The sequence below is a fragment of the Aulonocara stuartgranti genome (genome assembly GCF_965226115.1).
Source record: "Aulonocara stuartgranti genome assembly, chromosome: 6".
Lineage (NCBI taxonomy): Eukaryota > Metazoa > Chordata > Actinopteri > Cichliformes > Cichlidae > Aulonocara > Aulonocara stuartgranti.
The window spans coordinates 20,089,544-20,112,991 of NC_138944.1; the positions used below are offsets into that span (position 1 = coordinate 20,089,544).

At 40.5% G+C, this 23,448-nt stretch overlaps 1 protein-coding gene across 4 annotated transcripts in view; it reads left to right on the forward strand.

Moving 5' to 3' along the window:
* Nucleotides 1-23,448, forward strand: part of klhl5 (kelch-like family member 5) — a 72,020-nt gene that overhangs the window by 42,802 nt on the left and 5,770 nt on the right. For all 4 annotated transcript variants that reach the window (XM_082535992.1, XM_082535993.1, XM_082535991.1 and 1 more), the window contains exons 3-11: nucleotides 7,536-7,672; nucleotides 9,175-9,371; nucleotides 10,638-10,850; nucleotides 15,468-15,654; nucleotides 16,259-16,483; nucleotides 17,313-17,388; nucleotides 17,928-18,014; nucleotides 19,414-19,488; nucleotides 19,768-19,905. In XM_082535992.1, the coding sequence (XP_082392118.1) occupies nucleotides 7,536-7,672; nucleotides 9,175-9,371; nucleotides 10,638-10,850; nucleotides 15,468-15,654; nucleotides 16,259-16,483; nucleotides 17,313-17,388; nucleotides 17,928-18,014; nucleotides 19,414-19,488; nucleotides 19,768-19,905 (1,335 nt within the window). The remainder of the gene's footprint in view (nucleotides 1-7,535; nucleotides 7,673-9,174; nucleotides 9,372-10,637; nucleotides 10,851-15,467; nucleotides 15,655-16,258; nucleotides 16,484-17,312; nucleotides 17,389-17,927; nucleotides 18,015-19,413; nucleotides 19,489-19,767; nucleotides 19,906-23,448) is intronic.

The window sequence follows — 23,448 nt, forward strand, 5'->3', positions numbered from 1 at the left end:
AATCTGAGCTGTAAAGACAGTCAATATTTTTAAAAGAACAGACAGTGTCCAGGACATCATGAGCCTAAGGGCTGGCACAGTCACTCTATAGTAGCTTAGCTTAAAGAATAGTGCTAATATAAAGCTGTAGAGGACGAGAGTGATAGCCTGAATAGTTTTTGTGGACTGTTCAATACAAAAAACAGTTGGAAAGAAACAGCGTTTTAAAAATAAATAAATAAAGAGAGAGAGACAAGAGCCTCGGCCAAAAAAAGGGGGGGGGGGAATCGATGTGTCATCTGCTTAATAAAATTTGTCAACAGACAGACATGAACACCTGCCAAGGTGCTCAGAACTAATTTTGATCCCACTTCAGTTTTTCTCCAGGTCACGCACACACAGACTCACAAGGCAAAAACAATACAGCAGCTGGAAATAGTGATTCTACTATCACATACATGCAGCAGCGTTATAATTAACTCCCGAATGAAGTGCTGACACATGCACCACAACATCTGAACACGTGCATCTACACTCACGCATGAACACACGGGCACGATGACACATACACTGCACACGCAGGATGTTTGGAAAGAATCTCTCACAAACAGCAGAACCACAGTCGTGCTCCTAGGATTTATTTTTATAGTACCTCTGTACCATATGTACCAGAGTCTGTTTGAACCATGCATCAGTCACATGCCTCCACTGCACCGTCGATGTTACTCCCTGGGCATATGGCCACTAGGGTTGCAAAGGGGCGTAAAATTTCCGGTAAATTTCCGAAAAGTTTCTGGTAAATTTCCATGGTAAGTTAAGCTTGGGAATTTTGGAAATATTCCATATTGGAAACTTTCCATGGAAATAATGGGAATTATGGAAATTAATGGGAATTTAGGAGAACTAACTGGGAATATATTATTTCCAAGCATAAATATAAACAGAAATCATAAGAAAACCTCCATGCAAAATGTTTTCAACAGATTTATTTGTAAGTACAGTAGAATAGAACACGTTTCAATAACTTGTTTCATGGATGAATAAAAACAGAAATGTTGAGTTCAATATTACCATCCCCTAACCCCGCTCATTCAAAAATGCCCCCTGTCCAAAAATCTCCGCAAAGTCCCATTCAAAAGGTTAAATGAAAAATGTCACTTATCCTCCAAAACGTCCCATTAAACATGCAAATCTTCCTTCAAGCAATCCTCTTTTCTCATTTTTGCTCAGTCAATAGACTCTTCCTGGACCTCATCATCATCCAACAACATGTCCACTTCCTCAGCATCCAACTCTGAGTCTTCCTCTTCAGTGTCACTTTCCAGCCTTGTTGAGGATGGCTCTGTGTCAGGCTCAAAGAGCCGTAGGTTTGCCCGAATGCCGACCAGCTTTTCCACTCTCACATTTGTGAGCCTGTTGCGAACCTTTGTGTGGGTGTTGCCAAACAGTGACCAGTTGCGCTCGGAGGCAGCTGATGATGGTGGGATTTGGAAGAGGATGGAGGCTACAGGTGCAAGGGCCTCAGATTCACATAGTCCCTTCCACCAGGTGGCTGCAGATATGTGCTGGCATGACTGCCATATTCCATCCCCTTTCCAAAGGCCTTGCTTTGTTCGATACTTTGCCAAACTGCCTAGAACTTTGCCTTTATCGAGACCCAGGTGGTCAGACATGGCTGTAATGACCGCATAGGCACCGTTGATCTCTTCCCCAGAAAGTATGCCCTTGTCATATTTGGGGTCCAGCATGTATGCTGCTGCATGCACTGGCTGCATGAAGCCAGTGCATGCTCCCTCCGCTGTTCCAATGACTTGACCACAGCCGTTTCCTCTGCTTTCAGTAGTGGGGGAGTGGGCAGAATTGTCTGGATTTCCTCTGAGTTCTGCAAAAAGGCACTGGACATCTGACAAGATGGCACCATCCCCATCTATCTTCGCTATTGCTGCTGCAATAGGTTTGAGGATTTTCCGACTGCTAGATACTCATTCCCAGAACACATCATCCAAGATGACCTTCTTGATGTCACTGTCGATGCCTACAGACTGGGATATGGCCATCTCTTGCAGAGATTCCTTTCCCTCCAGAAGGCTGTCAAACATGATAACAACACCACCCCATCGCGTTATGCTGGGAAGCTTCAGTGTAGTACTCTTGTTCTTTTCCTTTTGCTTTGACAGAAATGTAGCGGATGTTACTTGTTTGCCTTTAACATATTTCAGAACTTGCTTCGCTCTCTTATTCAGAGTGTCCATTGTTTTTAGTGCCATTATGTCTTTTAGGAGAAGATTTAGTGTATGGGCAGCACAGCCAATAGTAGTTATATGAGGGTAGGTCTCCTCCACATGTGCCCAGGCAACCTTCATGTTGGCTGCGTTGTCAGTGACCAGTGCAAAAACCTTATCTAGTCCAAGGTCATTGATGATCACTTTTAGCTCATCTGCAATGTATTGGCCTGTGTGTCCGTTTTCCTTTGTTTCTACACTCTTGTAGAACACAGGCTGAGGAGTGGTGATTATGTAGTTAATAATTCCTTGTCCCCTGATATTGGACCATCCATCAGAGATGACTGAAATACAGTCAGCTTGGTCAATGGTCTGTTTCACCTTTGCTTGAGCTCGACTGAACTCTTCCTCCAGTAGATGAGTAGACAATGCATGTCTGGTTGGGGGAATGTATGCTGGTTAGAGAACATTCAAAAATCTCTTCCAGTACACATTGGATGTCAGCATCAGGGGTGAGCCAGCTGCATAGACTGCACGAGCGAAACACTCATCTGCGTTTTTCTGGCTAGTGTCATCCATAAAATCAAAGAATCCTCCGATGCCAGAGGGACCAGGAGCTGATGAGTGGGTATCTGACTCTGATACAGCTGAAACAGATTCATTTTCCCCTTGAGTGGAACTCCTGGCTGCTGCATGTGTTGGGCCTTGAGGAATTTTTTTGCACTTTGCAATGTGCTGCTGCATTTTTGTAGCATTCTTCACATACGTCTTATCACAATACTTACACATATATACAGATTTCCCTTGTACATTAGCTGGTGTAAAATGTCTCCACACATCAGATAGCGCACATGGCATTTTTCTGTAAAATAAAACAAGAGCTTGTAAAAATGCTAATGCAATGCAAGAGATCGTAATAATACAATTGCAATATGATAATAAACAGATATAAATAGTAAGGCTAGCTAAACAACTGGAATGATCTTCAAAACAAAACAGCCAAATGAGGAAGCTAGCATCTTCTTTATGTTATACTAGCTATGGCTTATTTAGCATCTAACAGATGCTAGCATTTTATTTAGCATCTTATCAGATTGCTATCTACCAGATTAATACATTTTATGTGATATTCACAATTTAAACATTTAATGAATATATTTTCCCATAATATCATCAAAACTTACCTCACTTGTTAAGTCCACAGGCTCAAATGTGTGCCTTCAATACTCTTTGTCCTTCAGGCTCAAAAGTGTGGTCCATGTGTACATGTGATGGAGGCATGCACAGTGCCAGTAGGTGGTCTCAATAGCCATGCAGCAAGCTTGTGCTCTGTACATGTGATTAAGGAATGGCATGGATATTCAAGTGTATTTGAATTGCATTTGTTTGTTTTTGTCAATATTATGCTAAAATATACTTTGCTCAACTATATTTAAGTTCCCTAAGAAGAGCCATCCTTCAATTTTGAAAATTCCCAGTTTATTCCCATAAATTCCCGTTAATTCCCGTTTATTCCCATGGAAAATTTCCATCTTTGAAAATTCCGGGAATTTTGCAACCCTAATGGCCACTGGCGAAGCAGCAGGGTCCATCTGCAGGGATGAGACAGAAAAGTGGCCCTCCACCAGCAGAAAGGCTTCTTTTCTCTCTTTCTCGCCTTCCTCTTCTGCCTCATTTGATTTAGTCCTCCAGGCACAGATGGTGACAAACAAAAGACCCTGCTGTAGGAGAATCTTAATGCTGCATGTGAAAGAGTGTGTTGGCGTCTGAAGTATTTGAGTGTTCGTTTGTCTCAAGTGTGTGTGTGTGTGTGTGTGTGTGTGTGTGTGCCAAGCGGTAGGAGTACGACATCTTTGTTTGAAAGTGGTTGTTTTGTTAGGGATTGATTTTGTTATATGTGTAGGATAAAAGTGCTTTTCTGGGACTAAAATATACACTCCCTCTCTCTCTCTTTATCTTACATGTAAACAGACAAATGCAGTGTACACGCTGAGTAGGCTACTTGTACTGCGTGTAGCTGCTTATCTCTTGCGGAGTTTGTTGCAAACAGTGCACTTTGAGGAAAACCCAACCCAAAACTCTGTGAATGCATAAATATGTTGAGCACAGTTGTACCTTTTAGTCTCTGTGGCAGCACATTATGTTGCAAATCTATTTTTGTACCTACTTCTCTAAGCGCTGCCTTCACCGATTTTTATTAAGTATACCATTACCTTTTGTTTTTTCTTTTTCTTTTTTTTACCATCACTGTATATCGACTGATAGGTAGGTGCGCTGCGGTTCATTGTTTCCATTACTGCAAGACCAAGAGTCTTCAGTTTTGCTGATACACTGCGGGGGATAATAGACTGTAGGGCCCTTTAGAAGAGCCAATAGAATCAGCTATGAGCTGAACTTTAACAGCGGGTTTATAAGGTTGGTTTTACAAGAATAAAGACTTTGATGAAGAAAACTAACTAGTGGGTTTTGCCAGTGTACATCTGGTTAACCTCAGCCCCTCTGTTAAAGGGCAATGCACAGCCACTTCCAGGAGCTTTTTTCTTATATGAACCACCCAGGTCTGTTTGCTCTGCAGAGGATGTGACAGTTCACAATGGGTCCTGCTCAGAGTATTGTAGTGTGTTGTTGCTATAGCTGAAAATGTAATAGACTGATATTTTTTTTCAGCTTAACCCAAGTGTGATGTGAATGTGTGTAGTAAATCTGATGGTTCAAACCATACGTACCATTAGGATTTATTCTCTGTACTAAAGTCTGTACTAAATTTCAAGGCTTTGGCTGGGAATGGAGTTTTGAGGGGTAACCATAGGTAGTGCACATACTTTAAAATCAATTACAGCAATATATGGAAGAAATCTGTGCTTTTCCTACCATCTGATAAAATATATGACCAATACACATGAGCTAATGAAGACCCAATTAACAAAACTGTTCCAGGTAAAAAGCCCCAAAATGGATTTAGGAAATCCCTGGACTGGCAGCAAAGCTATCAGTTAAAGGTCCTTCTCTTCTAACTCTGTATTTCAGAGATACTGCAAAAAGTTGCAGTATCCAAGCAAGTCTTTCTCACGACCTGCTTGTTATTTTCACCTCTCTGTTTTTCCACTACTGTGTCTCTATACCGAGCATCACATCCACACTGAAACACAAACAGACACACTGTTCAGTTTCCAGCGCTTGCCCTCCTTTCCTGAGTCCAACTCGTCTGTTTCCTGCTCTCTCCACTCTGGCATTTTGTCTTCTCTCTGCTCTTTCCATTACACATTGACACACTGCCTGTCTTGTCTCTGTCTTCAGCGCAGTGCATTTGTGTTTGTGTGCAAATAACCCAGTGCTGTATACAGCCTGTGTCGCTCACAGCTAGTCAGACAGAGACCCATGAAAAATTAAGGGAACATGTTTGTGTGTGTGCACCAGGGAGAGAGGGATTGGGGGGGGGAAGATACCTGACTAGAATACTGGCAGAATGACTTCCTGCTGACTGTAGTGTATTTTTGACATCTTTGTCTGCACAATAAACACACACGCACTTGCACACACGCTCACACAGCTCTTCTCTGCTTCAGGCTATCTGTCAAGGTCCCAGTGTCACACTCAGTAATGAGACTATACACATTCAGTGCATGCACACACTCATGTTCAAGTAGCCACAAACAAAGCCAGTTTAACATGTTAATATGAGTCACAAGTTTATGTCATCATTCAGGTCATGTTTGGGACTTTGCTTGAACAAACGTTCCGAATTATTTTTACGTTAATCAGTTAAACTGACTAGTTGCTGCACCTCAAAAGGTTTACTCTGGAGCCTTTTACTCAGATACATTTAGATCAGATATCAAAAATATATGTCAATGGCATTTTGCATCCTTCCTTGGAGGTTTCATGTGCAAAGGCATCTCTAGCAGGAAGTAAATATTCACCAACGAGTGCTGTTGTAATGCCTAGATGTTTATGTGCCTGTGTGTAACTTAACAGTGGCATGAAAGGTTAATGGATTGTTGCAGAATGGAATTAATTAACTGTCTTCTTACAAGTGACCTTAAGATAATTTCACTCTGTCCTTCATCTCACTTTCTTTCCATTACACTAGCTAACTTCTTCCTCAGACTTTCCTGCCAATAAATTTTACATTAACCTTGTCTTATTATAATCAAATTTCCCCTTCTTTTCTTTCTGTCTTCTTTCTTCTTCCTTTATCTCATCACTAGATTTGCTCATGTTTCTGTTCTCCTTTTTTTAACCAAGGGGTATGAGTGTGTGCAAAAAGATTAAGAAACTAGCAGTGGGTAAATTAAACACATATCTTATTCAAAGAGTAAAGTTACATCTTGAATTAATGTATACTATATAAATGAGGGGTGTCAAGCAAGGCCCAACTGAGCACACTGGATAGCATTGCAGAGGAGGGCTTCACTTTTGACTGGATCTGGCAGTACGATAGAAGGATTGTGTGGCAAGTCATTAAGAATGGATCATGAGAGAATCTTCCAAGCCAGAGGTCTGAATCATCATGAGTTAGGTTTTACAGTCTTATTACTGACAAAGACTGTGCTGTACCACACTGAAGGAAGTCTAGAAACTGTGCCTGTGTATTTCTTTGAAAAGTTGTAGCTGCCATCTCTTCTTTCTTAGACAGAAATCTGGCTGAATGTTGTTGAAATAGCATTTATGTTTCTTTAAAGATCTCAGGCTCTGCATCATTTGTTTTTTTAAATGGATGGTTGATAAAGTATGTTTTTACACTGAAGGTCAGGGGACACTAGGTGTCTTTTTTAATCTCTACTGATGAAATAATTACTTTTTTTTCTTTACCATTTTCTGCACACACTGGTTTCTAACTCATTTTTTTCCATCTCTAATATAAAGGTCTTTCAGCGACCTTCATTTTTAAAAGGAGATTATATAATGAGACCTTTACATTCCTAACTGCTGCAGAAATCTCACCTGGTGCTGAAGTCTGACCAATTTCCTTATTCCTGTACACTTTAACACTTAACGTAAAGAGGTTAAAAGAGACAAATCAGTCGATTGGGACATTTAGGCTTTTACTGTGGCTGTATGTTAATATCAGATTGGAAGTTTCAGAAAGTTGAGGGGATTGTTTTTAACCAAAGGCATATGCTGTTTGACAATGCAACAAGCTTTATTTATTTTTATTCCTTAAGGTTTCTCCTCCTGTTTCATTCTTCAGATGGTTTTGTTGTGCCTCTTCTTTCTCTTTTCTGATCTGTGTTCTGACCCAATCCTGTCAGCGAGGTCAAAGTGAACTTTTTCTGTTGCTCCATTACAGCCATCCGTCTTCTGTGGCTGATCCCTGACACTCTCTCCTCACAGGCTTGTCCTCTCATCTGTGTCTGACTACTTTGCTGCAATGTTCACCAGTGATGTGCGGGAAGCCAAGCAGGACGAGGTGAAGATGGAGGGTGTAGACCCTGATGCATTGTGGGTCCTGGTGCAATATGCATACACAGGTATATAGTGGTCAACTTCCCTTTTTCTTTTTAGAAAAACAGGATGATCTTTAAGAAGGAATTATTGTTTTTTTTTCTTCTCTGTAGTAAATAGTGCCTGGCTGTGTGGTTCTCTTCCATGTGCATGCACTGAATAGCAGCAAGACAAACCTACAGCATAGAACAGAACAGACATCAGTGACAGCATGCATGCCATCAGTTCAGTTACATACCATAAGAAGGAGGAGCTGGACTGGAAGCGGGTTGCAAAGTGGCTTGCAGAGGCAAAAGCATAGAAATTTGCAAATATGCTGCTGTGCCATTAGCGGATGTGGGTGGGCATTGACATCAGCTTTTATCACTTAACTCTATGTTCACGTTACTCTTTACGGATACATGGCCACTTCTTTTTTCATGATTTTGGAATTTTAAAAAAACATTAAATTGTCGACAAATGCACCAAATTCTCTATTTATATATTTATACTGCAGTACTCTGCTTTTATTTTTGATGATAGATCTCATAACACCCAGTATTCTTAGAATATTTCACTTCCAGTAAATATTCATTATCTCTAGTTCAGTACATACAACCTGTTGTCTAGATGAAGATGATCTGAACGCTGTGTGTACATTCTTCATAGTTCATAGTTTGGTAGTAGTTTTGGCACTGTTGGCAGATTCGGAGTCCTGCAGGAAAAGGAAAACAGCATCTCCATAAAGCCTGTCAGCAGATGGATGCTTGAAGTGCTCTAAAACCTCCTCGTAGAGGGCTGTGGTGCCTTCACATTAGAAATGCTGCAGACAGTTGCTGCAGTCTTCTCAAGACTTCAGTGTGCGGTGCATCCTGATGCATTGACACTAGCTTCAGTCCACTCCTTGTGAAGCTGTTCAAAGTTCTTCAATCAACTTTTCTCTCCTCAAACTGCACTCATCCCTGTTGCTTGTGCACCTCTTCATTCCACACCTTTCCTCTCAGTACTCTTGAGTAGCCAGTCTTTTCAGCAATGACCTTCTGTGGCTTATCCTCCTTTTGGGGGGTGGAAATGATCATCATCTCATCACCATCTAGAAATTGTGCTCCAGCATCAGTATATACAAATATGAATGCATCAATACAATATACAAAATATACATGCAAAATGCAAAAGTCAACTGTGTGGTTAGTCCGTTGTATACTCCATTACAGAGAGTATGAAGACATGCTAGGATTAACAGACCAGGTCCTGTACAGTACTCTGCAAGATCTAAATTATGCAAACAAGCACCAACATTACTGTGAGCTCAACATCTATTAATGGCTAAGACCTCCAGGAAGTCTTTTCTAGCTGCCTTTACATTTTCTATGTTAACTAAATATTTAATGATTATTCTCTTTTTAAAAAGATGAACACACGTGATCTTGTTGCAGTACTGCAGATCTCTTAAATAACATTAAGTCTCATTATTTCCATGTTTTTATGACATTTTAAATTCTCTTTCTTCACCATCTTGCTCCTCTGCTCTTCCCTTCATGTCATCCAGGCCGTCTTGAGTTGAGGGAAGACACCATTGAGTCTCTGTTGTCAGCCTCCTGCCTGCTGCAGTTGTCATCTGTAGTTCAGGCTTGCTGTTCCTTCCTCATGAAGCAGCTCCACCCATCCAACTGTCTCGGCATCCGCTCCTATGCTGATGCTCAGGGCTGCCATGACCTGCATCGGGCTGCTCACGCCTACACCATGGTGGGTACAAAGCCAGTTCACATCTTTGTATACCTCCCCTGCTTGTAGAATCACCACACGAAAATGAATGAAAAGACTGCTTTGGGAAACGCAGTGCTGGAAATGATGTTGCAGATCTAGGTAGATTGCAAGTCTTTAACAGTGACATGTAAAAACAATTAAGAGGATTCTTTCACCTTTAACCTCAGTACAGCTTTATTCAGTAAGACTCCAGTCACCCCCAGCCTTCATCTTATTCTTGGTAACAAATTGGCTCCTCATTCACACAGCACCACAATCATTATTGCCACAATGGCTGTTTTTCTGCACAGAGTTGCTATGGTGACGGTGAAATAGCTCCTTCATCGACTTGATTATTCTTTTTCTTGTTCTCTTGTTTTTTTGTGTGGTGTTTTTTTTTTTACATGCCTCATTTTTCATCCAGCGTCACTCTGCGTGTCTGTCTCTGTCTGTAGTACTGTTCCTCTCTTTTTCTCTCCAGTTCTCTGTAAGTGGATTATTGTTAAGGTTTAATCTCGGGTAATTATGTCATAAAGGTGGCTTTCTTTGGGTGTGACTGTCAGTGTCTGTAATTCACTCTCAAACACACGTTCAGACTCACAAAGCTTACAGGATTATTGCAGTCTTTGTGTAAGAGCTAAACAAGAATGACTTCGACACTGCTTAGATTCCTACCTTTTTATTCAGGTCACATTTTTTTCTCTGTTTTTTCTTTTAATTTTACAGATGGTAGAAATATGTTGAGAGTTTTTTGTTTTGTTTTTTTACATCTAATGAGAAATAAGCTTTCACAAGATTGTGATCAGCTGTAGCTTGTTGGACTGTTTGACAAAAACACGCAGGGAAATCTGCAATTTAAGGAGCTGCAAATAGACTAAGCAATTAATCAGTTCATTTAGCAAATAACTGTCAGATTAACCGATTACACTCATTAATTTTTGTCACATCATCTCTTCCCGTCTTGTGACTCAATAGATCTCATATTTTCTCATCCAGATCCCCTTTTGCAGCTTTTCCTCTCAATTTTTATCTGACCTTTCTCAAGCTGTAATTTCCTCCTCTTTTTTCCTCCCTCCACTTGTATTCTTCAAACCCTTAATCCCTTTTCTCTCTCCTCTCAAATCCTCTCTGCTGTTCTTCTTCTTTTTCTTTTTTTTTGCAATGCATTATTCATCTATTCTAACCCCCTCCCCCCACTTCTGTCTTTCTCTTCCAGTCCATCTCATCCATCCTTCAGTTTTACTCTAACCTTCTTTGCACCCCCAGGAGCACTTTCTGGAGGTGGTTGGAGGCCAGGAGTTCCTCCTACTACCAGTGGAGGAGATGGAAAGGCTCCTCACATCTGATGAGATTAACGTGCCGGATGAGGAAACCGTGGTTACGTCTTTACTAACCTGGGTCCGTCATGACGCTTCCACTCGACAACGCCACCTACCCCAGCTGCTGGCTCATATCAGACTCCCGCTGCTGCAACCACAGGTGAGAGCGTCAAAGAGGTAAATGTCACTGATTACCAAGAAAATTAAAATGGTAAGATTTAACAAACAGATGCACAATACAGAGATCCTGGTGAAAATTCAATTAATTATCAGAGTTGCATTAATAAGTAGACCCGGCAGCTCTGAAAGGGAATAAACTTAACATTGCATAAGCTTATCAAAGGCGTAAACATCGGATAATGCTGCTCTGTGTACTTTGATTAGATGTGTTACTGTTTGATCACAAGCGTTTCCTAACAAAATTTAGACCTTTTAGATCTCCAAACAAAAGAAAATTGCTCAATGGGTAAACATGAATTTTATAGTTAAAAAAATACATTTTGCTTTCGAATCAAATTTAGACATACACAGACAATTAGACGTGTCTGTTTAAAGGCTAACAACTGGTCAACCAGATTTAGCCGTGAACACGACATGTCTCGATGTGCGGCGCTTCATGGGTTTCTTCGAATAAAAATATATTAATCGCTGTTAGCTAACAAAGAGCACATTGTGTTTATATTGTGTTGTTGACCATTTCACTCAGCGTGCTGCATTAGTCTTTGCTTTTCAAAGCTAGAACTGCATGAATATTTTATTGATTTTATTTTGGGAGATGTCAAAGATGCTTATGTCCTCATATGTGTAACAGCAAAGTACACGGTTGGAGTGTGCATCTGTCTCCCCCCTGACGGTGTGCTGGCCAAATTTAACTCGTCCTTTTTTTCTCTCCTCTCGGGCCTCTTGGTTATAACCTGTCTCTCTGTCTCACTGTCCTCTTCAGACAGCTGGGGACCATAACCATTACTCTGTCAGGTGTGTCATAGCTCTATGTGCTGTCTAGTATGTGTGGCAGGTATCTGACTTATACTGTAATGGTCAGAAGTTTTTATGCTAAGCAGAACTTCACTTACTGCCCAGGGCTACAGGCATAATCAGACACACACTTTTTAAAACCTTAATTAACTGTGATATCTCTCGTAACTGCAGCTAAATTATCTGTTCTCTTCATCTCCCTTATCAACAATTTCCCTCTGTCCCCCCTCAGGTCTTTCCATTATCTCTGTCAGCATCTATACATCGCCCTGTTTTTGTTCTTTGGCACTTTATAGCATGAACAGCTCAGATATATGGCTTCGCCCCGGTCAGCTGAAATCACAAGTAGCTGTAACATGTAACCAGGGAAGAAGATGGATGGCAGAGGGGTAAAGCAGCAGAGTGGCAACAGAGCAGAGAGACTGAAAGCAAAAGAGGCACAGAGCCAAGGGTTGATTTTTACCTTTAACAGTGTATCATGTGTGACAGCTCCTCCCCCACCGCCACCATGACAAAATGACAAATAAGCCAGCATTCAGGATCCTCACGAGCTGTGAAATGCCAATAGAGTGAAACATAAACCTCACACAGACAACCGATCAATATTCATCAGCCAATTAGTTAGCTCTCTATCTAGGCCACCATGTTATTATTCATCAAGAGGATGTCAATTCACCAGATGAAATGTTTTAATTCCCAATCCCTGTTCCCACTCATACACATTCACATATATATTCTTCATCTAATCTCCTCAGAAGTGCATCAGCCTGACGGTACACACCAAACAGCTGTATGACAGCTTGTACAATATCTGTGACCAGTGGAAATTTAGCGCTTTTAGGCAGGATGACAACCGACAAGCAGGTCTGATGGAGCATGTTGGCAGCTGAAGCCTACGTGGGTGTCTTCATCTGTTGGGTTTATCTAGGCACAAACCCCGCTGGAACACAAGACACTCAACTGCACGACATGTATGCGTTTGTTTCCAGCCATACTATATGACCTTTCAATGAACTTAACCTATATGTATGAGGTATGCAGAAAAGCAGAAGTAAGCGTCTTGCTAAATGATGATGTGCAGCCACTTGGACACAGTTCACAAGAATTGGTAATCCTTCTACACTATTTGTCAGAATTTAATAAAACTTGCACATGATGATCACTTAATAGGCCTTCACCCAAATTATCCTCATGGTGATAAATTAACATATTCCAGGCATGTTTTTATAAGAACTGTTAGTCCTATTTTTTGGGTCAGATTAGTGAACCAAGATTAGTTTGCTCTGGATATGACCGTTTGCGAGCCTATTTGACTTCTTTGTTGGGTTTTAATTCTTATTAGTTTGTACAGTGCTGCCAGCAAAGCATCATTTTCTTTCTGTAATTCTTCTCTCTAACATTCACACCCTGACGAATGTGTCAGGAGTGACTCAGGGTTCAGTATCTTGTCCAGTGTCTGACTGTGATTGAACTACTAGCCTTCTGATTGGTAGATGACCTGCTCTATATCCTGAGCCATAACGACCCCAGCACCTTACTGTGAAGCCACGATTATAGAAAAAATTAGACTGCAAAGCTCTTCAGATGATCTGACAACAGTTGAGTAAATTAATGAACACAGCCACAGCCAGTTTATTTCAGTAATAGTAAAGTAATGGCAAAAACCAATGCAGCCTACCAAAAATAGTGCAAAGTCTTCTCCCAAGACAGGCACAGCTTGCTGCTTGTAATCTGGAGAAAAAAATATAAATGTAAGTTTCTCTATGTGATATCTCAGGAAGCAAAATTGGCAGTGTAGACCAGGGAGAAGAATTAAAATGAGATTTTATTTTTCTGTCATGGAAATTCAGTAAAACACTTCCCCTTGTTTTGTTTTTTAATTTTTAACAACACTACAAGGTCAGAGCACTAGTGAAAAGATGCTATTATATTTATTATGGTGTGCCTTGGCTCTTAATATGTTTATAAGAATATGGATTACTGCAAACCTGAATCGAGATGTATTATATATTTAAAAGCCCGCCTTCCAACAACACAATGCTAAAAAAAACAAATGTTGTAAATCTAATACGACAGTGCTAATATGCTAGTTTATTTCACAGGTATAATGTTTACTTACCACTTAGATTTTCACTTTAATACGTGAGGATGCCAGCATTTTTTTTTTTTAGCACTGAATGAGTTCATTTCTTGTATTTTTTAGTGCTAAATACAAGATATGGTACAAGTATTGGAAAAAGTAAATATACAGCTAAAATGATGGCGCTAAAATGAAAGAGACTGTGGCTACCATGACTGTATGTGGAAAAAATGTCATGGCTGTACGCCCAGTAGTTCCTGAGATATTACAGTCAGGCCTAAAACCAGTGAACTGCCTCAAAGGACAACATTAAATCTGAAATGATTAAAATTGTATATTAAATTATTTGCATAGCAGTATTGTTTGTAAGTTGTGTTTTGTGGGAATTTGTGCAGTGGTATGGTGTTCACAAAAAGTCAAGATGGAGAGGACAGCTAGAGCAAGAGCACATCCAGCAACAGGGACACGCATAAGGAATAAAAAATGTGTGTAGCTGGAAGATGTGTGTATGAGAGTGTGCCTTTTTTTTTTAGAAGAAGAAGACAGAGCCCATGCTGCCCCTCTCTCTCTCTCAAGCGTGAGCTGAAACAGAGAAGATAACACAAGTTTCTCTCTGCCCACTGTGAGGTAAAGAGAGGACGGAGAGGACAAGGTGGGACGCCTGCAGCAAGCTGTCTTATCTCATCCTCCACATTCAGTCCTTCACAGAGAGATGTATAAATACCACCGGAGAGGACAAACACTATTTTTTTTCGATCTGTCCGTTTTTTTAACACACATGCACATGAATGAATGCGCAAATAGGGTTCGCCGTAATTTGTCCCTCAGTGATTGTACGCAGTAAAGTGTGGGTTCACCCTGGTGTGTAAGCTGCTTATCCATTTACCATGCCTGCTTTACGCTCTCCACGTCTGGCGGGGGGGAAATTGATTTTATATTCAGTGACCAAGTTGAATTATTTGAGCTGAATGTTATTTGTGTTGGTGGGAATTATGGAGGAGAACACAGAAAATAAATGAGAGGGTAAAAATAATAATCGCTTTCCTCTTCTTTTTTTATTTATCTTCTAGTTCTTCCATTATACCTGCTCTCTGTGATTGAATCTAAGTGACTGTCTGAACATGCGGGACAAAAACAGAGATGCAGGCATTCTCAAAGTCTAACCTAAAATGACTTCGAAATTCACACAAACACACAAACACAAACCTATCTAAATGTAAATCATGTATTTCCCCCCCCCCATGCTTGAGGGAAAACTTGATTCTCACTACCATGCCTCTCACAGGCAGCAGTTTCCTCAGGATGTGTTTTCAGGAACAGGCTGTGGATTGCTGCAGCCCCTGGGTATTTGTGTGTCTGTCTTTGCGCACGTGTGTGTGTGATTGTAGATGAGGTTATAGGGTGTGGAGAGCTGATGAGATGTTGAGGGCAGATTAGTTCTCTAGTGTGTCAGATGATCAGTGTGTGCGTGGTCTCGTGTGCGAGAGCGCATTAATGATTGTTGGTCTGATCTCATCTAATCTCTCAATGAGAGAGAGCAGCCTTCTTTCGGCTCTTGAACCTCTTCAATCAGCGATAACATCGCAGCCAACATGTCCCTACACCCATACTGATGTAGCACATGCGTGTGCCCTCCATATATTCCAGCTGCAGCTGTCACATGATTCTGCGTGTTGATGCCTTTGCTTTTTTTTCTCATTTCTTTTTTGCATGTGTCTGTAGTTCCTAGCGGACCTTGAGAGCAACCCTCTCCTCCGGGAGAGTGTAGAGTGCCAACGCCTCCTGATGGAGGGGATGAAGTATCACCTTTTACCCCAGCGTCGGCCCCTGCTTCAGAGCCCCCGCACTCGGCCTCGCAAGGCCACCGTAGGGGCCATGTTCGCTGTGGGTGGCATGGATGCTACGAAAGGTACAACAGCATCTCACATCCAGACACAGGTGATGCTGTGGTAGAGGAGGACTGAGCTTACAGTTAAACTGTGACAAATGCTACAAACTGAGAGTCGGTAACTTCCATTTAGAAAAGCTTTGTTCTGATTGATGCCCATTACAAACAGAAGATTTCAATAGATGGGGCATCTCTCCTCACAGCCACAGCTGACATTACCATATTAAGGGTATTCCTTCACTAAACAGGCTGTTTAGGGTAATCTGAAGGGTTTTTTTGCTTAAAGGAATTACTTGTACATTTGCTGACCGCATGTGTAGTGTGAGGAACCGAGTCGGTTCTACAGGAAGTAAGGACAAGCATAATAGGGTCACCTTAATAGCTTAACAGATTCCACATTAATGAGCAGCTCCTTTAGTTCTACCTTTAAATGAAATATTGAGCATCAGTGTCAACAGGTTTAACACTATCCTACAACTGTGAGAAGGCGTTATCAAGAAGGTGCAAGTTTGAATTGTTTTTTTAATGCATAAAAGGACAAAGTGTGAAAAAGTACAGTTTAGAGAGTTTCAGAATTAATAGCACGTACTTCTTCTTCTTTCTTTTTTTTTTTCTTTTTTTTCAGGTGCCACGACTATTGAGCAGTATTGTTTACGTCGAGACGCCTGGAGGCAAGTTGCCACCATGAGTGGACGGAGACTACAGTTTGGTGTAGCAGTCCTCGACGGGCGTCTCTACGTAGTTGGAGGGCGAGACGGACTCAAGACACTCAACACTGTGGAGTGTTACAACCCACACAGCAAAACCTGGAGCGTCATGCCCCCCATGTCCACACACAGGCATGGCCTAGGTGAGGGCAGTTTGACAACTTATATTTTCTTTTCTTTTTGCTTTAGATTTTGAATTTTGAGTCAAGAAGGTAGGTGTCCTGTTTGGGCTGTATTTATACTTTATCTCAAATTTAGTTGCCTTCGATACACTCCTGCATGTCTTCACTTTGTGCTGTTCTATAAACTGGACTTTACCTTACAAATTTTGATCAAAACAGAAGCTTAGATGCACCTTACAGACACACCCTGCTCCATTGTGGATAAACTGTGTCCCAAAGATATTAAGCACTGTGATATAAAAGTAAAGTTTTGAAGAAAAAAAATATTTGGTTATGAAATTGGATTCAATCCTTCAAACGTTGTCCTTACACTTGCTTCCTAACGCAATAAAGTGACAAAAAAGAGCAACTCAACTGCAGCGGATCAGCAGATTCGGTGCCACGGCTCAAGAACACTTCAGCAGGCTGGTTTGAGCCCATGTTTCTCATTTGAAAGGCATCTCCCCACTCGCAGCAGTGTCCTGCTATTACTATAACAACATTTGATAAGGCGTGCTGTGCTGTTTTATTGTGTTTACGAAAGTGTGCAAGTGTGTGAACCATGGTGGGTTTTCAAACACATCTGGCAGCACAGATGTTTAGGCAGATAAATCCCTGAAGTACAGAGGTGTCAACATGCTGCTAACTCTACATGCCTAATGCCCTGGGTGTAGTTGCACACACACATAAAAACTAACACCTCTTGTCCTAAAAGTATGATGCTTTATATGTGTGATGCTTTGCTTATCCTGGCTGATTTGGTTTTGAGAAGTTTTCATGATTTAATAGTACGTGTGTTTATCTTCTGCAGGTGTGGCTGTTCTAGAGGGACCCATGTATGCAGTAGGAGGACACGATGGCTGGAGTTACCTCAGTACAGTGGAAAGGTGCAAAATAACTTCACACTGCTGTTTTTTTTCTGTGATATCAACCCAGCTTTTTAAAGGGTCAATTCATCCAAATTATTAAATAGTGTCACTTACTTTGTCTGGTAGTTAGTCATATGGGTAAACTTGGGTTTGTATGACCAGGTTTTGCTGTTCATATCCCTGCTTTTTTATACTGTTTTTCTGTGGAGAAACGGCTGTCTCTCTTTAAAATGACATTTTACTGTTGACAGATATTTTGATTCCCTTCTTAAACATTACATATTTCATTATTGGTAAGGCCTAGGTCACACTGGGTTGCAACCACTGGTCACGAGGAAAAAATGGACGTTTCCTGAGCAGTTAGTGAGGGTTGTTTGAGTTTGATGGCAGCTGCTGTGAAATGATTGCTAAAGCCCCACTCACACATTTTTCCCTAGTGACTGGAGGTTGCCAGGGAGTTGCTGACCGGTCTCTAGCCTGTGTGACTGAGACCTTAGAGATACAGGTTTTTATGCTGTGCCTTGAGCAGGATTGAGAAATTACACTGTGTCTGTCAGGTGGGACCCTCAAGGACGCCAGTGGAGCTTTGTTGCAAGCATGGTTACACCTAGAAGCACAGTGGGAGTAGCTGTTCTCAATGGCAAGTAAGTGATCTCACAGTTCCCCTCAGGTAAAAAGTTACTCAGATTTGCTTGTTCTAAGTTATATTAAGTGCATTCAATATTAGCGCATCTGTTTTAGCACAAAACACAGCTTTGGCCGTTTGTTATGGAGTGTAGACGTTTTGGTTTTGGAATTAGCATTTTGCATCTGTTACACATAGCGAGCCATATAATTTGTTAGTTAATTCAAGTTTAAAGGGCTCCAAAAGGCATCAACATCACAAACGCAATGTTTGTTGCCCCTGATATGTTGCTGTGGACATTTGGAAGTAGCAGAATGCAACCTCAATTGAAATATAAATGTAAATATAAAAAAATAAACTAGGATGCTCAAAGTGCAGCATTAAATTACATATTTCAAAGTTAAATAATACCAATACAGACAAGATACTACAAATGAATCATAGTGCAGGCGCCAGGGGGGTTAAAATGTGATATTCTATATTTATTTGAATGACTTTAAGCAAAAGTATCTGCCAGCTAAGCTTGAAGCCAGTGTTACCAGCTGCTGATATTTCTCTCAAAAATCAAATAAAAAATAATTTTATGCAAGATGTGACTTGATACGTGTGGCATAAAGAGAAGATTTTGTAAATATTTTGTCATTTGAGAAACGTGAGACCTGAAACCTTCACAATCTCGCTCTTTGTTTGGAAGATAAAAGTGTTACGTTTATACTACTGTCACTTCCCACCTTCTTCTGTAAGACACGTGAGGCAGTAATGGAAAGCATAACAATATTCATTCACACACATGCACACACAGACGAACATTTATTTAAATAGCTGGATTTAATAAGGCTTTAGGGCTTTTAGTGCCTCGCTGGCCAAAGAATTGGAAGTTATTAGAATCAAATATTGCATGTTGTTTTTATTATTCAGGGCCTCAGAGACAGTGAAATGCTTTATAGATGCTAATTAATACAGAAGCAACGGCTAACCTTGCCCAGCAGTTTTGTGTGTGTGTGTGTTAGTGTGTGTGTGAGCATTGCTGTGTGCTTTGGTGAGTGTGTCATGTACTGTATGTGCTGTGTACTCTCAGAGCGCTTTGCCTGATGGAACTTATTACTTGCTTGACTGGCCCCGTTTCATTTTTTTCTTTACCGTCCCAACTTCACATCCATGGACACACACACACACACACACACAAGGACACACACACAGACTGACTGCTCAGGGTTGTGTTGCACCAAGAGTGATGGCTGATTGATTTTTCCCACCTCATTTTGCCCTCAAAAAAACCTTCACAAGCTACACACACAGACACACACATATGCCTGTCTTCCACCTTGTACCATCTGCTTCAGTGTCACTAAATTGAAAAGGGACTTCCAGGGTCCAGAAATGTTCAGAGGGATAACACCATCTTCCCTCTTCCTCAGATTGTATGCAGTAGGAGGTCGTGACGGCTCATCCTGCCTGCGTTCAGTGGAGTGTTTCGACCCCCACACCAACAGGTCAGAGACCGGGGACTTCATCTGTCAGCAACTAATTGCTGTCTCCTATTTTGTTTCCTGTCTACATGTTCCTCTACTGAAGCGCTTCTTCCTGTTAGGTTATTTACCCACAGATCAAAGGAGACTAGTAACCCTCACAGGATGTTAGAACAGACAACACTGAAAAAAGCTTGTCATGTACTTTGATTAAGGTCTACTGGAAGGACTGGAAAGAGTAAAGTAATTTTCAAACAATATGTTTCCCTCTCCTTTTTTTCTAACTGTATTCTTCATTTTTAGGTGGAGTGGTTGTGCCCCTATGGCTAAAAGGCGTGGAGGTGTGGGCGTGGCCACGTGGCACGGGTTCCTGTACGCCATCGGAGGCCACGATGCTCCGGCGTCATCCCTGGCATCTCGGTTAAGTGATTGTGTGGAAAGGTGAGTCCACATTTATGAATGTGTTTGCTTGATTTGAAATATGCTAAAGTATTGTGGTGCTTATAATGTGTCTGTCATACAGTGACAGCGTTTGTAAAATTAATGGAAAGATTTTAGTGTCTTTTGAATTAGAGATGGACCGATCCGATATTACGTATCGGTATCGGTCCGATACTGACCTAAATTACTGGATCGGATATCGGAGAAAAATAAAAAATGTAATCCGATCCATTAAATATCACGAAAGCACCTCACAAAACTTGCAACACGCCGTAACTCACCTCAGAACGTTAGCACATCGGAGCAGTGTGGTCACGTGATAGAGCGGCTGTGGCATGCGGGACCTGTCGGTGGTCTGGATAGCATTTGGAGCTTCGCTAGCAACCCGGCATTTCATCTCCGACAAAGTTATCCCCGAGAGAAGTAAAGCAAGTGTGTAAGTCCATCTCTGAATGTTTGTAAAGCATTCCTGCGTTAATCTTAACAAGCGACTGCCTCTCGCTCTCCGGCTGCTACTTCAATCGTGAAACTGCTTAACGATCAGCTGATCGGCTTTTCTGTCGCGAGTCCGTGTCTCTGGTTTGCTTTTGGCCCACTTTGCACCAGAAAGAGGAAACCAGCGGCTGAACAACAGCAGAACGTTTAAGCTTGATAAGCTGTTGTTACAATTTATTTAATATTACTTTCTACACCAGGATCTTTTTCTACGTAGCTGACGCTGGTAACTGTGCAGGGGCGGATCTAGCAAAGTTTAGCCAGGGGGGCCGATAGGGCATGAACAGGGAAAAGGGGGCACAAAGACATACTTTTCTTTCTTATTCTCATTTAAAATGTCGAGCTTTTAATAAATAATTATCTGACACCCAAAGTTTTAATTTGATGTAAAATGAATAGAAGTCAATTACTGTATATAGTGACTATTAAGTCTAATATATATACTAGAGATGGACCGATCCGATATTACGTATCGGTATCGGTCCGATACTGACCTAAATTACTGGATCGGATATCGGAGAAAAATAAAAAATGTAATCCGATCCATTAAATATCACGAAAGCACCTCACAAAACTTGCAACATGCCGTAACTCACCTCAGAACGTTAGCACGTCGGAGCAGTATGCATCACGTGATAGAGCGGCTGTGGCATGCAGGACCTGTCGTCTGGATAGCATGTGGAGCTTCGCTAGCAACCCGGCATTTCATCTCCGACAAAGTTATCACCGAGAGAAGTAAAGCAAGTGTGTAAGTCCATCTCTGAATGTTTGTAAAGCATTCCTGCGTTAAGCTTAACAAACGATATATGGAGCGACTGCCTCTTCTTGCTGCTACTTCAATCATGAAACTGCTTAATGATCAGCTGATCGGCTTTTCTGTCGCCAGTCGTGTCTCTAGTTTGCTTTTGGCCCACTTTGCACCAGAAAGAGGAAACCAGCGGCTGAACAACAGCAGCACGTTTAAGCTTGATCAGCTGTTGTTAGAATGTATTTAATATTACTTTCTACTCGAGGATCTTTATCTACGTAGCTGACGCTGGTAACTGTGCAGGGGCGGATCTAGCAAAGTTTAGCCAGGGGGGCCGATAGGGCATTAACAGGGAAAAGGGGGCACAAAGACATACTTTTCTTTCTTATTCTCATTTAAAATGTCTAGCTTTTAATAAATAATTATCTGACACCCAAAGTTTTAATTTGATGTAAAATGAATAGAAGTCAATTACTGTATATAGTAACTATTAAGTCTAATATATATACCCTAGTAAGCTATAGTACTTTTTCCTTTGGGAAGGTACCATCTGTGCAGTCTGCAATTTTGTTGAAGAAAGATGTTGAATCTATTTAATATTTCTTGAAAAATAATTGATTTCTGTGCATTTTTTTTCACACTGCATCAAATTAAGGTTGATTACGTCGATTAAGCATCATGAGGTGGCGCGTGAGGGGTGGTTCCCTATTTTTTTATTTTTTTATTTTTGTTGTTGCTGGGAGTTGGAGCCCTATTAGTTAGGTTGCTTAATATTTATGCTAAGTACTCTTTAAAATACCAGAATAGGGAGGATGGTGTAGGTTTAAGTTTATTAGATTGATCAGTATTGCTGAACTATGAAATATTTTTTTTTTGCATACAGGTATAACAGAATAGCTTTAGTGTAGTTGTTGTTTTAAATTTGAGTATGAACTTATACAAAATGCAGCAAGATATTTAAAAAACAGTTTTGTTGATTAAAAAACACTATATCGGATTCATATCGGTATCGGCAGATATTCAAATTTATGATATCGGTATCGGTATCGGACATAAAAAAGTGGTATCGTGCCATCTCTAATATATACCCTAGTAAGCTATAGTACTTTTTACTTTGGGAAGGTACCATCTGTGCAGTCTGCAATTTTGTTGAAGAAAGATGTTGAATCTATTTAATATTTCTTGAAAAATAATTGATTTCTGTGCATTTTTTTCACACTTCATCAAATTAAGGTTGATTACGTTGATTAAGCATCATAAGGTGGAGCGTGAGGGGTGGTTCCCTATTTTTTATTTATTTATTTTTGTTGTTGCTGGGAGTTGGAACCCTATTAGTTAGGTTGCTTAATATTTACGCTAAGTACTCTTTAAAATACCAGAATAGGGAGGATGGTGTAGGTCTAAGTTTATTAGATTGATCAGTATTGCTGAACTATGAAATATTTTTTTTGTATACAGGTATAACAGAATAGCTTTAGTGTAGTTGTTGTTTTAAACTTGAGTATGAACTTGCAGACTTGCAAAATGCAGCAAGATATTTTAAAAAACAGTTTTGTTGATTAAAAAACATTATATCGGATTCATATCGGTATCGGCAGATATCCAAATTTATGATATAGGTATCGGTATCGGACATAAAAAAGTGGTATCGTGCCATCTCTATTTTGAATCCTCATTGCAATGTGCAGAATTATTACTCATTAATCTTGCTAATGAAGATACTAAATGGGAGCAGGATTTGACCTTGATTTAGTATTGTGTGTATTATAATTGAGTGTAAGACTACTGTCAGCGCATCAGTAAGAAAGGACATTTGAATCTCTGCTCAAGGACAAAGATGCAGCTGCTTACATGAACAAATGAACTGGACAGTGCAGCACACTGTGGCTTTGGTAGTGGGAAAGCAAGTGTGATAAAGAAATCACAACAAAGATTTGTGTTCTTGACTTTTCTACCACAGTGTTTGATTGTTTTTAACAGTTTTGGTTGTAAAATCGTAGAAACGTGCTGATTTCAATTATTGGATATATGTATATATATATGTGTATATATATATATATATATATGTATGTATGTGTGTGTGTGTGTGTGTGTGTGTGTGTGTGTGTATGTGTGTGTGTATATGTGTGTGTATGTGTGTGTATATATATGTGTGTGTGTATATATGTGTATATGTGTATATATATATAATGTATAATAATTTTTACGTTATTTTTACATTTACATTAATTCTGTATATATTGTATTTCGCAGGAATAGTTGAACACCTTGAAAAATGGGCTTATTTGATAGGTTGAAAA